Source organism: Aptenodytes patagonicus, chromosome 7 (genome assembly GCF_965638725.1).
Source record: "Aptenodytes patagonicus chromosome 7, bAptPat1.pri.cur, whole genome shotgun sequence".
NCBI classification, from domain to species: domain Eukaryota; kingdom Metazoa; phylum Chordata; class Aves; order Sphenisciformes; family Spheniscidae; genus Aptenodytes; species Aptenodytes patagonicus.
This window is the reverse complement of record NC_134955.1, coordinates 41,251,585-41,263,862: the sequence shown is the minus strand read 5'-3', so window position 1 is coordinate 41,263,862 and position 12,278 is coordinate 41,251,585. Positions and strand designations below refer to the sequence as shown.

Below are 12,278 nucleotides of genomic sequence, written 5' to 3'. Positions count from 1 at the left end.
CGCGCTGATCTGAGAGACTGCAAGGCATCCAGCTTCTTCTGTGTCAGGGAAGCACATATCTTTTCCTCACTACTTTCAAGGAGTTGAAATAACTATTTGAAAAATAAGGAAAATCGCTCCTCACCTCAGGCTTAAAACAATAGTGAGATTTAGGCACCCATCATTCTGAGTTGAAGCTTTAGGAAAATATTGGCCCCCTTTTCACCTCTTGCACTGTCAGAAAATTCTTTGCATGTTCTGTTTCAGAAAACGCCACAAATAATGGATAGTTTCTTTCAGAAATTGCCAGTAACACCCCATTCTTCCCAGGTTTTCAGAGCTCACAGTAGTGGCTGCATAGATGAGGCCATCACGAGCCAGAGACATCATCAGCACAGAACACTCTGCTATTTATTTAGACTCTGAAAAAGAGCCTTCTTGCTTATGTTCCTAAAATAATTAAAATGCACCACTTAAGTTCCGATTTGCTCAAAAAAAAAAAAAAAAAAAGGCGTGGGAGCATAAATGTTTTGGCTCTGAGCTGACAGTAAATATATCTTCACATCATGTTTTTATTTTACCATTTTTAATGCATCTATCCTTCCTAGCCCCTTCCCCTCCCCCATTAATTGCTGACGTGTTTGAAAGAGCCCTGGAGCTCAACAGTATTCTCTCTCCCCTCTTTGCAGCGGAAGATCAAATGTATTACTTTCCCCCTTTGCATGCCTGGTGACGGGATAGAAACATTGGTTCAGCCGAGATTTACGGGCCTGCGCCTGCGGTGGCACACGGGGAGAATGTGGCAGCAGCCCCCGCTGCGTGAAGCCGGAGGAGGCACCGCTCATCGGGGCAAACCCCGGGGAGGGCGAGCGCTGGGGCGCCCGTCCCCGCCGCCGGTGCGGAGCGGCGCGGAGCTCTCCGCGGCGGGGCCGTCCGAGGCAGCCGCGCCCGCCGCCGGCCCGCGGCAAGGCTGCGCATCGTCTGTGGCCTGGGATCAGGCTCACCCCGTGCCTGTGCGGGTGTCGGGTTTGGTTTGGGGGTTTGTTGTTGTTTGTTGTCGTTTATCGTTGATTTTTTCACCCGCAAAACAGGTCGTGGGGGCGTTATCTCAAATTCCTGCACTGCCGACTGGCTACACCGGGAAAGGAACGTCTTGGATTAAACTGGGGTGGTGGTGGTGGGATATATAGATATATATATATATAAATTTAAATCTTCGTTCCGCTCGAAAGCTAAGAGATGGCTGCTATTTGCACGTTGTGCAGAGAAGCCAGCTCGATATTAATTTAAGAAGGGTAACTCCAGCATTGCTGGTGATGTTCATTTGCAATTCCTACACACTGGCTATTATGTGCAGTGAACTAATCCTGCCTTGCCTTGGAAACAGAGCTTCCACTTAGCTCACTGCGCTCCTCAGATTTCCTTTCTAAGAGAGCCGTTGTTTTGCTGGGATTTTATGATTATTAATAATATTACATAGAGATCTGAATGCTCCCAACACGTGTGTTGAACTTTCCTCCTTTTTCTCTTTTTCCGGCCTTTTTTCTCCTGAACTTTTGGGGTCCTGCCGTGCTCCCCTTGCCGTGGGACGGGGAAGCTGGGAGCACGCACGTTTCTTTTCTCCTCCCTGTTGCGGCTGCCGGGGGTGAATACTAGACCATAGGCACTGCATAATGGCCAACCCTCTCACACCCTGTATCGGTGTCCGGCCGCGGAGGACCGCCGAGGTTTAATTGCATCCATCTGCTGGCATTTGCTGGAAGGGTGAGCGATACGGGCCACGCTTCGCACCAGGGAATTCGTCCCTGGGAGAGCTGCTTCTCTTCGTAGGCAGGCACTAAGTCGGACAAAATTCTGGCGGGGGTGTCTCCGGCCGCTGAACTTAAAGTCCTGAAATCCTGACCCCGCTGAAAGGAAGCGAGCCCTTGTCTCTGCGACCCCTTGCGAGCCAAGACTGGCCCCTCCGAGGAAAGAAAACCCAGCGGCCGGTGCAAATAGCCCCCCGCCCGTCCCCCCACATTTTCCCAGAGCACGAAGTGCACCCGAAGGCGGGGAGCGACCCCGCAGCTCCGGGCCGGGACAGAGCTCGTTTAGTCCGGCCTGAGAGGCTGGAGCATCTGCTGGCCGCTTTTAAGTCGCGTTTAAAGCGTTTATTGGCATTATGGCAATACAATGCACGGTCAAAAACAGCGCAAGAAGTTACAGGCTCGGCCACTGCAGCCTTCCCCGCCAAGCCCGAGGAAGAAGCCTGAGATCTGCAGTTAAGTTACCCAAAGAATTAAATAATGTTTGCAATTTTAGTGGGGTTTGGTTTATGTCATCCCGTCTCTCCCGCTTCGCCCCCCCATCGCATCCCGTATCCTGGGGCAAATCTTGTTCCCTACGATTGTACGGCAATTATCGAAGAGCCTGGCTTAACCTCGGACATCTGCCTGGGAGATTTTGGGACTGATTACTTTGCAAAGTACTGTCCTTCGAGCCGTCTTGGATCCAGATTTCACGGCAGCATCTCGGAGCGGTCCGGTGGCGCCTCTGCCTCTCGGCTGGGCTCTAGCGCGTTTGACAAACGCAGCCTTCCCTTCTCCCGAGGAGATGATGGACTCGTGTTTACACTCCAGACAGCCACTAGCTTCTCCGATCTCTCCCTCCCAACCCCCACTGCCTCCCCCCACCCCACCCCCCCACCCCCCGCCCACTCCATTTTTCTTTTTGGTTCTAGCGAACAAAAAGCGGCATTTGGTGCCAGCACGCTGTCCTGTTCTGCTTTTGCATCATGACCACGCAGACCTCATTCATCACGGATCCTTCTCCTGGACAGTTCCCCACTTTGGCTGTCAGGCGTTTCTCGTCACGTCACCTTCTTCCTCCACAGATACCTAATCAGGGAGAGAGCACATCCCAGGCACAGCCGCAGGCAAGAAAGCCCGCCCCCCCCCACCTACCCCCCCCGTGCTCCCTGCGACCGCCCTTCAGGCCCCATGGCTTGGTTTTCCCAGGGCTCAAGAAACACAGGAACACAGAAAAGGGCCCACCTCTGCAGGACCTGGAGCTAGCGCAGCTTCCCCGGGTCCCGAGCTAAGAGTACCGATTTAGTGACGAATTTCCCCGACCATGACACGGTAGCCCCAGACACCTTTCTGAACGGACTGTTCACATCAGTCGCTGCCAAAATACTTGCAATGCTGGAGAACGATGCTGCTGAGATAGTTAACATCGTCTGAAGGTAGACTAGGAAATACTGAGTGGCTGGTTAGCAGAGAGTGGAAAAAGGAGATGCCGAGGACAGTATTTCAGGGGGTCCTAATAAAGCCCCAGTAGATCGCCATTTTTCTCAGAAGAAAGGTAGAGATATGAGGGCATCTGTTTAACCCTTTTATTAGTCTTTTAAAAAGCAGGAAATAAGGTACAACCTCTAAATGATGGCTCATAACTCACACAGTTGGTAGCTTTTCAACTATCAGCTACCACAAGGTGTACATGTAGCATTAAAAAAACCAAAAACAAAACAAAAAAACCCAACAAAACAAAAAAACCCCAACAGGAACTGTAGGCCCAAAATCCCGTGAGTCATAGTGTTTAATAACTAACGACGTTCAACTCTGCGTGTCTGTGTGTGTTTGTATTTCCGTTGTCAAAGAATAAGGGTGTATGTTCTTCACATGTTAGATTTGCAATTTCATGTTGATTTCGATATTCCCTAACGACCCATCCCACAGAGGTGTCTAAAAGCACCTACAGATTATCTCCCATCTCTCTACTACTCTAATGTGACACACCTACCTACATTTTAGGGGTACATCATTTGAGACAGATTTACAGTTCAACCCTCTCAGCAGACAGGAGGAGAGATCTGCGTGGAATATAAATTCAAGAATGTAATTCTTTCTCAAACAAATAATCTGCTCCCTTTCAAATATAATTAATGTTTTGATAGTGCATTTCTTGTGAGAGAGAGATACAAAAACAGAGGCAACCTCTTGGATCTCTGTTTGTATATTTGCAACAGGAATTTACAGTACCTATCTTGTGAATGTGACAGATAGAGTGTTTTAAATATTTAGAAGTTTATTTATTAGCAGAACTACAGCAGGAAACTGATAGGTCTTTGCTATCCACCGTGCCCATTTTACACACGTTTTTGTTGCAAAGGAAATTGCAGTTGCAGGAGGAGGGCATTAGTCCTTCACTGGGATGAGAAACGTTTCCTAGCTCTCAGGATGCAGCCTTCTGTCCTGTTGTGCTTGGGAGGCACATGTCCTTGCGCTTTGTCTTTCATTCTCCTCTATCTTTCCTCCGTGGGGCTCAGCCTACATCCCTTTTTTCGCCCGCAGGGAGTTAAGGAAAGCAGTGGGAACAACATTTCGGTTTTGACAGCCTTCAGCGTTCAGACTGGTCTGGGCAACGACGTGTTTCAAGTCATATAGTCTGAACAAAGCCATGTTTGAAAATGCCCAGAACATTTGTCAGATGCTTGTTAAATACTATTATATGATCGTATGGCTAATTAGTTATAGATCCACTACCAAATCCAGCGGGGCTGAGTTACCTTTTTTTCCTTCTCCCCCTGTCTCCCTCTTTTCTTCTCTCTTTTCTTTCTAACACCGGTTTCAGAGGAGGGTACGCAAAGGCGATTCTGCCGCGCTTATCGCTCTGAACGATATCCATTCCGAATGCCTACATCGTTCCTAAAGCACAACACAAAATTGCGTCGGGGAAAAAAACCTCTGCGTTTTAACTCCAAATGCTACAAACGCTGGAGATCGGCTTGAGACCAAAGCCGTCTGGATACTCCTATCCAGTTCAAGAATAGCCAGATTCGACTTCCACCACTGTCAAAAGTAAATTTCCCATTCGTATCACTGAAAACTGCATTGGGTGTCCATTATGTCTACAGCCTAGCAATACATTTTGGCATGCCGTTTATTTTCCAATGTCATATTACTTTTTAAAATCCGAGTATTAAACGGAACCGTGTTATGGAGAAATTTTAAAAAGCAATGGTTTCCAGCTGGGGTTGCCTTGCCTCGCCTCGCCTCGCTTTGCTCAAACCGGTATTTTCAAAGAAAGGGAGGACGCATCTGAAAATGACTTTTCACAGGGAGAACCAGACCTGTAGTCGGTCTGGAAGTCTTTATCAACAATAAACATCGTTAATATGCGTCATTAAATAATCAACTAACCTTAAAAAATAACCATTTGACTTAAAGAAGTGGGGTTTGCATTTTCAAAATAGTGCAAGCAAGGCCCTCTAGTTGTAAAGGAAACAGACCTGGCTGTTCTAATGGCAGGCTTTCTTAAAAAAAAAAAAAAAAAAAAAAAAAAAAGAACAAACCAAAAACTTCCAAATTTTTCTCCGGAATTGACAGTCTCTGGATAGATTGTTACAGACCCACAGAGTGTTACCTTCCTGCACAGGAGTAAGATAACTTGGATTTGGAGTATACAATATTGTAACCCCCTTTTAATTTTATCATATATGTTCTCTGGATTTACCTTTTCTAGAAACGCTTGAAATATCTTGTAAACACCTGGACGCTATGACAGAGATAACCTTAGTTCAATACAAAGTTACCAACCTCGGTCATTGAGATCCAATTAATTCGATGTTTGCCTCCAGTGATCTGTGGAAAAAACATACGGGGGCGGGGGGAGGATACACAAAAAAGGAAAATATTTACCGCATTGATCTGATAATATCTACGAAAATGTCAAATACATACTTTTAAACTAATTTCTTTAAAAATAATAAAAATAATAGAAAGAACTTCGGTACCTTTGGGATATGCAACTGGTCTTTTTTTCTTCGAAGGCTAACATAAGGGACGATCGCACTCACGTTCAGAAAATATTGTTATTTTTCTTAATGGGGAAAATTGGACTCCCGCGACTTAGATCTGTGGTTTTTAGAACTGGGATGGAAATTGGACTGACACCACTTTGCACTTTAACAATCGGATTTCGTCAGGGTACAAGTTGTTTGTTTAACCCGACAGCTCCGTGCACCCCGTCGCACGCTTTTACACACTCATTAAAGCGATTATTCACGACCTGTCGAGTGTTTTCTCGTTCATTCACAGGAAAGACTTAGCGCTCTAAGATTCAAGCGCATACGGTCAGCTATACCACGGGCCGAGGGGAGAGATTACTTATCTCTGTGATCATCTGATGCGAGGCCGTCTTATCTCTACAGGTTGTAAAGCAGCAGTTGCTGGAGGTAAAAGAAGGAAAAAAAAAAATCCTCCCCCCGTCCCCGACAAAACTTGCCGAGAGCACAAGACAAGGAAGAAACGAAGAGCGCTCCTCGTCGCGAAGAAGGTGCTTGACACTGGCTCAGCACCGCACCCAGGTCCTGTTCCCGCTTCCCAACCTGTAGCTCGGGCTCCCGCGGCGCCGCTCCCCGGGCAGCCGGCGGGAGCTGCGCCCCGGCGGGGCGCGGGCAGCGCGGCCGGCGTGGGCCGGCGTGGGCCGTGGGGAGGCGGCCTTCCCTCCCCGCACCTGGCTTTCACACCGCCCCCCGCCATCTATCCCGTCCTGAGCTCGCTCTCCGCCGCCGAGGTGCCTGTGCCAGCACGGTCGAAGCGGAGAAGGAAGAATATTGATAAAGCAGAGCCCTCCCCGAAACGGCCGCAAAAGAAAATAATGGCAGTGTCGCGGGGGGGGGGGGGGGCGGGGGGGGACGGACGTGCGTTAAAAAATATATCAAAATGTCAGCCTTCTGCCGTCCTGGGAGGGCATGGCTGGAAACCAGGCCGTTTAGCAGAGAGGCTGGGGCGATTCCTTTTGAACTGATTAAATCGCTAAGCCAAAAAGCAACTTAAAACGTCGCCTGCTTTGGAGAACTCCGATATTTGAAAGCCGGTCCTTCTTTTTTTTTTTTTTTTTTTCCTTTTAATATATCGATTCCTGATTTCTATATTGAGATTACCTCCGATTCTTAAATTCCATCTATGTGGAAACCCCAGGGGCCACTCTATTGCTGGGAAGGTGTTTTACACTTACAAAGAAAGCCAAGGGCCCGGAAGGCGAAGCACACATCGACTCCTGTTCAGCCTCTGCGGATCCAGAAAAATCGAAAAATGATTTGGAAAATACCTAAACAGTGTGCCCCTTTATTTAAATGAACCGACCCCGAATGCAACAAGGGATTTTAATCTGAAACGGTTTCCTAATTGCTCCAAAGGCAAGCACGTATAAGTAATTTGTTAAACTTATTGGATTGCAATAATCCACTATCAGGATAGCTAAGAATGGATCTGTCAAGTGTGCTTCCCAGTCTAAGCTCTTTCTTTCAAACCAATCTGGTATAATAATTAGCAGACAAAGAACCCGAAATATGTAAGCAAATACCTAAAGTTCTGCATAAATAAACATACTAATCAATAGCAAGCTACTCAACACTTGTCTTATTGATGAAGAGACAATCGATTTTGCTGTTCCAACCTGCAATCAGAGATCTGTATTTAATTGTTAGTACTTTTACCTTCGCTGATTTAATAATAAAAATAGAGCTAATAAGTCCTACCCTTCCGCCTAAATGCAAATGATAGTGATGACATAACTAAAGGCAACTTACACTTCCCAGAAAAACAAACAACTTTGCTCAAACAGAATAAACAAGCAAGCAAGAAAAGGAACACGCAGTGCTGCCTTTTCTGATGAATGCTAGAGGACACGTTCACATTCAGAAAAGATCAGGCAAATTATACGTGCATATATACACGCAAGTATATATACACGTGTATATATATAGCTATAGAGATACAGATATAGTGGGAAAAGTTCATTGCTAAAGCAACAATGCGATTTTTATTTGCATAATTCTCATCTGTTTTCTCATAGACCCATATGAGTGTGTGCATACTATACGCTAATAAAAATACCCTTGCCATTCTGTACTACTGTGATTCTCTCCTCCAGATGCACTCGCCATCAGAAGTGCAGTTCAGAAACCTAAAAGGTGATTTACTTATCACTAGCGTGTTTTAAAGTTACCTATGAGCCATGGCATGATGAATATATAAGTGATTATGTGATGCGCTTAACCATATCCCTCCATAGACCGCTCTAATAATCTGTCCCAGCTTTGTTTCGTTCGGGGTCTAGTGAAAAGTCTTGTCGGAGCTGTTATCCCTATTTGGAAATATACTGGTGTGGGGATGCGAGTGTGTTTGGGTGTGCACGGAGCATAAAAAGGGGGGAAACGCAAGTTCTAGTATGGCATCACCGAGATTTTTGCTTCAAAAGAACAGCCTGGTAACCGATTAATATTACCCGTATTTAATTCTCAAAAGTGTTGCAGCCTTTTGGGACATGCAGCGCTTCACAATGAGGTTTTGCTTATTTTTATAAGAATGCAACTTTTTTCTCTCTCTCTTTTTTTTTTTAAAAAACTGTCTTCCAAGGCTGAGAAAGAATTTCTCTTTTTTACTCTACAGCCAGATTTCGGCCAGATTTTTTGGCAGATACCTCTCTCCTCTTGGATATGATTAATTTAACAGACTATCTAATCTTAAATACTTGCGATCAGATCATTTCTGGGTGGAAACCAGGCAAGGGGGAGGGGGCGGGGGGGCGGGCTGCGAGTCCTTTTCCTTCGACTAATGAAGAGTGCAGGGCGAAGACTTAACTTGGAGGGCCTCCAAGCTTAATGGGGAGCTCGGCGAGGTCTCCCCCGCAGACCGGCCGCTGCAGACCCCGTCCCTCCGCCACCGTCACGGGAGAGCTGCCGTGAGCGCTTCCAACTCCCGCCGCCGCGGGCCGAGAGCGCTCCGCAGGGGAAGGGCCCCTTTCACGTGTTCCTACCTCCCTGTAAAAGATGCCCCTGCGAAATCAGTTGTAAACCGCTCTGAATTCCCCACCGCAGAAAAACGATAAACCCAAGAGAGCCCGGGCTTCGTGCCGCCTTTGTAGCTCGAAATTCAGGCTCCCTGGCCAGGCGGCTCCGGGCGAGGAGAGCTTTCACCTCTCGGTCGCAGGTTAAGCAGTCCTTTGCAGCTAACTTTACAGGGATGCTTTACTCACCTGAGGGTAGGGTGACAATGGCAGGCTTTTCTCAGACTCCCTCTCGTTTCGTCTTTCCTCTCAAATCACGGATAACCCCAAATACAGTTGGAGGACTCCCTAGAGATAATTCTTTGAAACGGACTTTGCAGACGGTCCTTATTCATTTCCCCGATTGAGAACAGTAAATCCGCTCGCTTTAAGTCTAATTCGCTAGCCTGATAGTGTATTCTGTTAACACTGTCTTGAGAAGGAGAGGGGGGGGACCGTTGCTGGTAGTTGCTTTGGTTATTTGTTTATTTTGGCGGTTTGTTTTATTTCCTTTGTTTCTCTTTTTCGAGTTTTCTCTGGGTTATTTTGCCCCGGTGGAGTGGGAGGTGGGTTTTACGATACCGTTCTTGGGTCGGAGCACCCTGGACCAGGTCGCAGGAAGAGGACTCTAACTCTAAATGCATTGCCCTGCGGCGGCACGTGTCTCTTGGTGGCTACCAAGACGCAAACCTAAGTCAGTACGAAGGACACTTCAAATTTGTCCTCCTTTCTGAAGGGGAGGGAGGGGACACGGACTCAAGCCCTCCGAATACAAAAGCCTGTCGCCTGCAAATCGCAGTTTTACCAGCTGGCAGGTGGGTGCCGGGGCGAGGAAGAGGCCGCGCGTAAACACCGACTTTTAAAAAGGCTGCCGGGCTCCGCGCGGCCCGTTCCCCCGCGGAGCCGGGCAGGGCGGCTCTCCCGCGAGGCAAGAGCGCCCCCAGCCCGCGGGACCGGCAGCGCCGCCGCCGCCGCCGCGCAGCGCCGCCCGCCCCCCGCCCGCCCGGCCCGGCCCGGCCCGGCCCCCGTCTCGCCCCGCGGACACGCGTGTCCGGGCACGGCGGCTTCGCGCGGGGCGTGAGGCCGCGGGTGTCCGGCGGTGACGGGTCCCCGCCGTCCCGGAGACGCGCGGGGGCGGGTGCCGCTTTCCGCAGCGCAGGGCGTGTGGAGCTCCACCCGCGCCCCGCGGGACCCACGGGGCATCCCTGGGCAGGTTTGAGGCGGGCAGGCAGCGCGCCGGCGGTTCTGTCAGAAGTTAACGGCGGGCCGGGCCGGGCGTGTGCGAGTGCACGCTTCCCCGTACACCGGTGCCGTTTCCTACGGTGCGAAGGAGACAGCCGCTCGGTGCCGCTTCCCCCTGCGCTGGGGTGTCTCAGCTCGCAGCATCACGGCAAAATTAATTTGCTGTATACTAAAAAGCTAATTATTTTCACGAGGTTAGAAATGGCAGGAGCAAGGGGATTAAAGTCATCCACCGGGTGGGACACGAGCCGCTGCTCTTTCCCTCCGCCACGTCGGGACCACAAAACGAGAGCAAGCCGGTCCACAGAGGGCCCCGTCCCCGGGGTCCTGCCCACGCACCCGCACGCCTGCCCCCACCCGCAAGCATGAGCAAGCTGAGCAAATCAGTGGTTTAAACTTCCGCCCCTATCCCGAGATTTCGGTTTGCGGCACGTAAATCTCCATATATTCAGAACGCAGTCACGGAATTTGGGGAGTGGGAAGACAAAGGGAGTGCCTGGAGCTCTCCGATGAACACGAACGTTGCCCGTGATCGGGTCGGCGGCTGTAAGGGCGCATTTGCTCCGCTGGAGCACTCAGAGCAAAACCCAGCTCAGTTTTAGATGGACGGCTTTTTACACGGTCTCTCTCCTTGCTCCCCCGGAATTTTTGGCTTTTAGTCGCTTTCCTGAGAATTCAGGAATACTAGCACTCTTTACACAACTCCCGAAAGGTGGGAGAAGCCCGTAGCGTTTTCTCAAATGACAGGCTCAGATTTTTTAGAAATAATTCATTACGGAATCCGCCTATACTCGCCATACTAAAATCGTCTTTCGTACAGCAGAGACGGAACAAGGAGCAAATGTCATCCCGGAATGAGCGATGGCAGGGAATGTTGCCTAGCCCCCGTAATATTTCTGCGCTCAACCGTAACCGAAAAGGCAGGGCACGCTCGGGGATCTGCGGGAACCGCGCTCCCTCCCATCCTGATACCAGCGGACACAAATCACGAGTGTAGCTACCTGATTCCTGAGTGTAAAAGAGGAGTAAAATCCGCACTCACCCGGTGCCGGCGGAGGACTCTCATCCCCAAGTGCCATCGTGCGCCTTTCTTGCAGGTAGAGGCAGTTTCTCCTGGCATCTTAAAAAAGGCAAACACAACATTGCACCCGTGTGACTTTCTCTGGCGTTAGTGGCAAACAAGCAAACAAAGAGCACGCTAACAAAACAAGCTAAAAAAATCTACAGATAAACCATGAGAACTGCTAAACCGGCGAAGAAACTTCCAACTTACCGATTGAAACGAAAGAGCCCGAGGGGGAGGGGAGAGGCCGGGGGAGGAAACACTTTGAGGAAGAGACCAAAAAAAAAAAAGACAAAAAAAAAAAAAAATCCTACCATTAGGCACACGCAGTTTTGGTGTAACTGGTGCTTTGAAACTGTGCTTCGGTTGCACGGGCGATCTGCTTATCAGGGGGCAGGGGGGAACAGTACGTTTAGACAGAAGTCTCTCATCTCTATTCATTCCTATCACACGGATCTGCCTGTTGGGAGAAGAAGTAGGGAAGGTTTTCTTGAAGTGCACCTACCCTTCTGGCGGGAAGGCTTGCTGGGATTGCCGGGCAGGTTTCTTCTGGAGGGTCCCATCTCTCTGGAGTAGCTGCAGTGGAGTTGAGGGCAGGTTCTCCGGTGAGGTAGGAATGTGCAGGAACTCCGCCCTCTGGGCACAGTCACACAAGCCCAGCAAAACAGCCACAGCCAGCCCTAAAACCTCTAATGATCTTCACCTTCACCTCTTTCTAACCCAGTTCTCCACCACTTTTTGACCCATTTACCCAGGCACCTTCACCACGGGGCGGGGTGTATTCAAAACAAGAACATTTCAGTGCGCAAAACTGCCGAGAAACTACTACAGACACTAGTGCATGGATAGACCCCTCTGTAGGGTTGTGTGTGTCTACATGTATGTATACATATTTATTGCCATTCGTTGAATTTGTAGTCGTGTAATAGGTATGCGCATATACTTCCTTTCTCGGGAGGGTGTATTATTCGCGACTATGCAATTAAGTACATAGCAGTGACTATCTACAGGCAGACCTTTTTTTTTCTTCCGTCCTAAGGGAAAATATGAATAATTAAAGAATATAATCACTAATAAAACAGTGAGTCTTGCTCAGTGCTCTTTCTTAAGCAGAACTCTGATGCGGTTCAGTCAAAACGTCACCGGAGTTCAGTGGGAGTTTTGCTTGAGTGAACAGTGAATA

At 48.9% G+C, this 12,278-nt stretch overlaps 1 protein-coding gene across 12 annotated transcripts; it reads right to left on the bottom strand.

The window, feature by feature from the left end:
• Positions 1-2,114: 2,114 nt before the first annotated feature.
• LOC143163502 (uncharacterized) lies at positions 2,115-11,803 on the bottom strand. 12 transcript variants are annotated; one of them, XM_076344954.1, is made up of 7 exons: positions 11,410-11,590; positions 11,075-11,152; positions 6,979-7,031; positions 5,556-5,600; positions 3,012-4,664; positions 2,767-2,855; positions 2,115-2,557 (listed from the first exon to the last, which is right to left on the bottom strand). In XM_076344954.1, exons 1-5 carry the CDS (start codon positions 11,534-11,536, stop codon positions 4,587-4,589), a joined length of 381 nt encoding a protein of 126 aa, XP_076201069.1. In that variant the 5' UTR covers positions 11,537-11,590; the 3' UTR covers positions 2,115-2,557; positions 2,767-2,855; positions 3,012-4,586. The 12 variants fall into 12 exon arrangements, 8 of the variants coding, with proteins under 8 accessions (XP_076201069.1, XP_076201072.1, XP_076201067.1 ...); XM_076344952.1 differs by lacking the exon at positions 2,115-2,557 and having other exon boundaries at positions 2,676-2,855; positions 3,012-3,829; positions 4,526-4,664; XM_076344957.1 differs by lacking the exon at positions 3,012-4,664.
• Between the last annotated feature and the right edge of the window lie 475 nt (positions 11,804-12,278).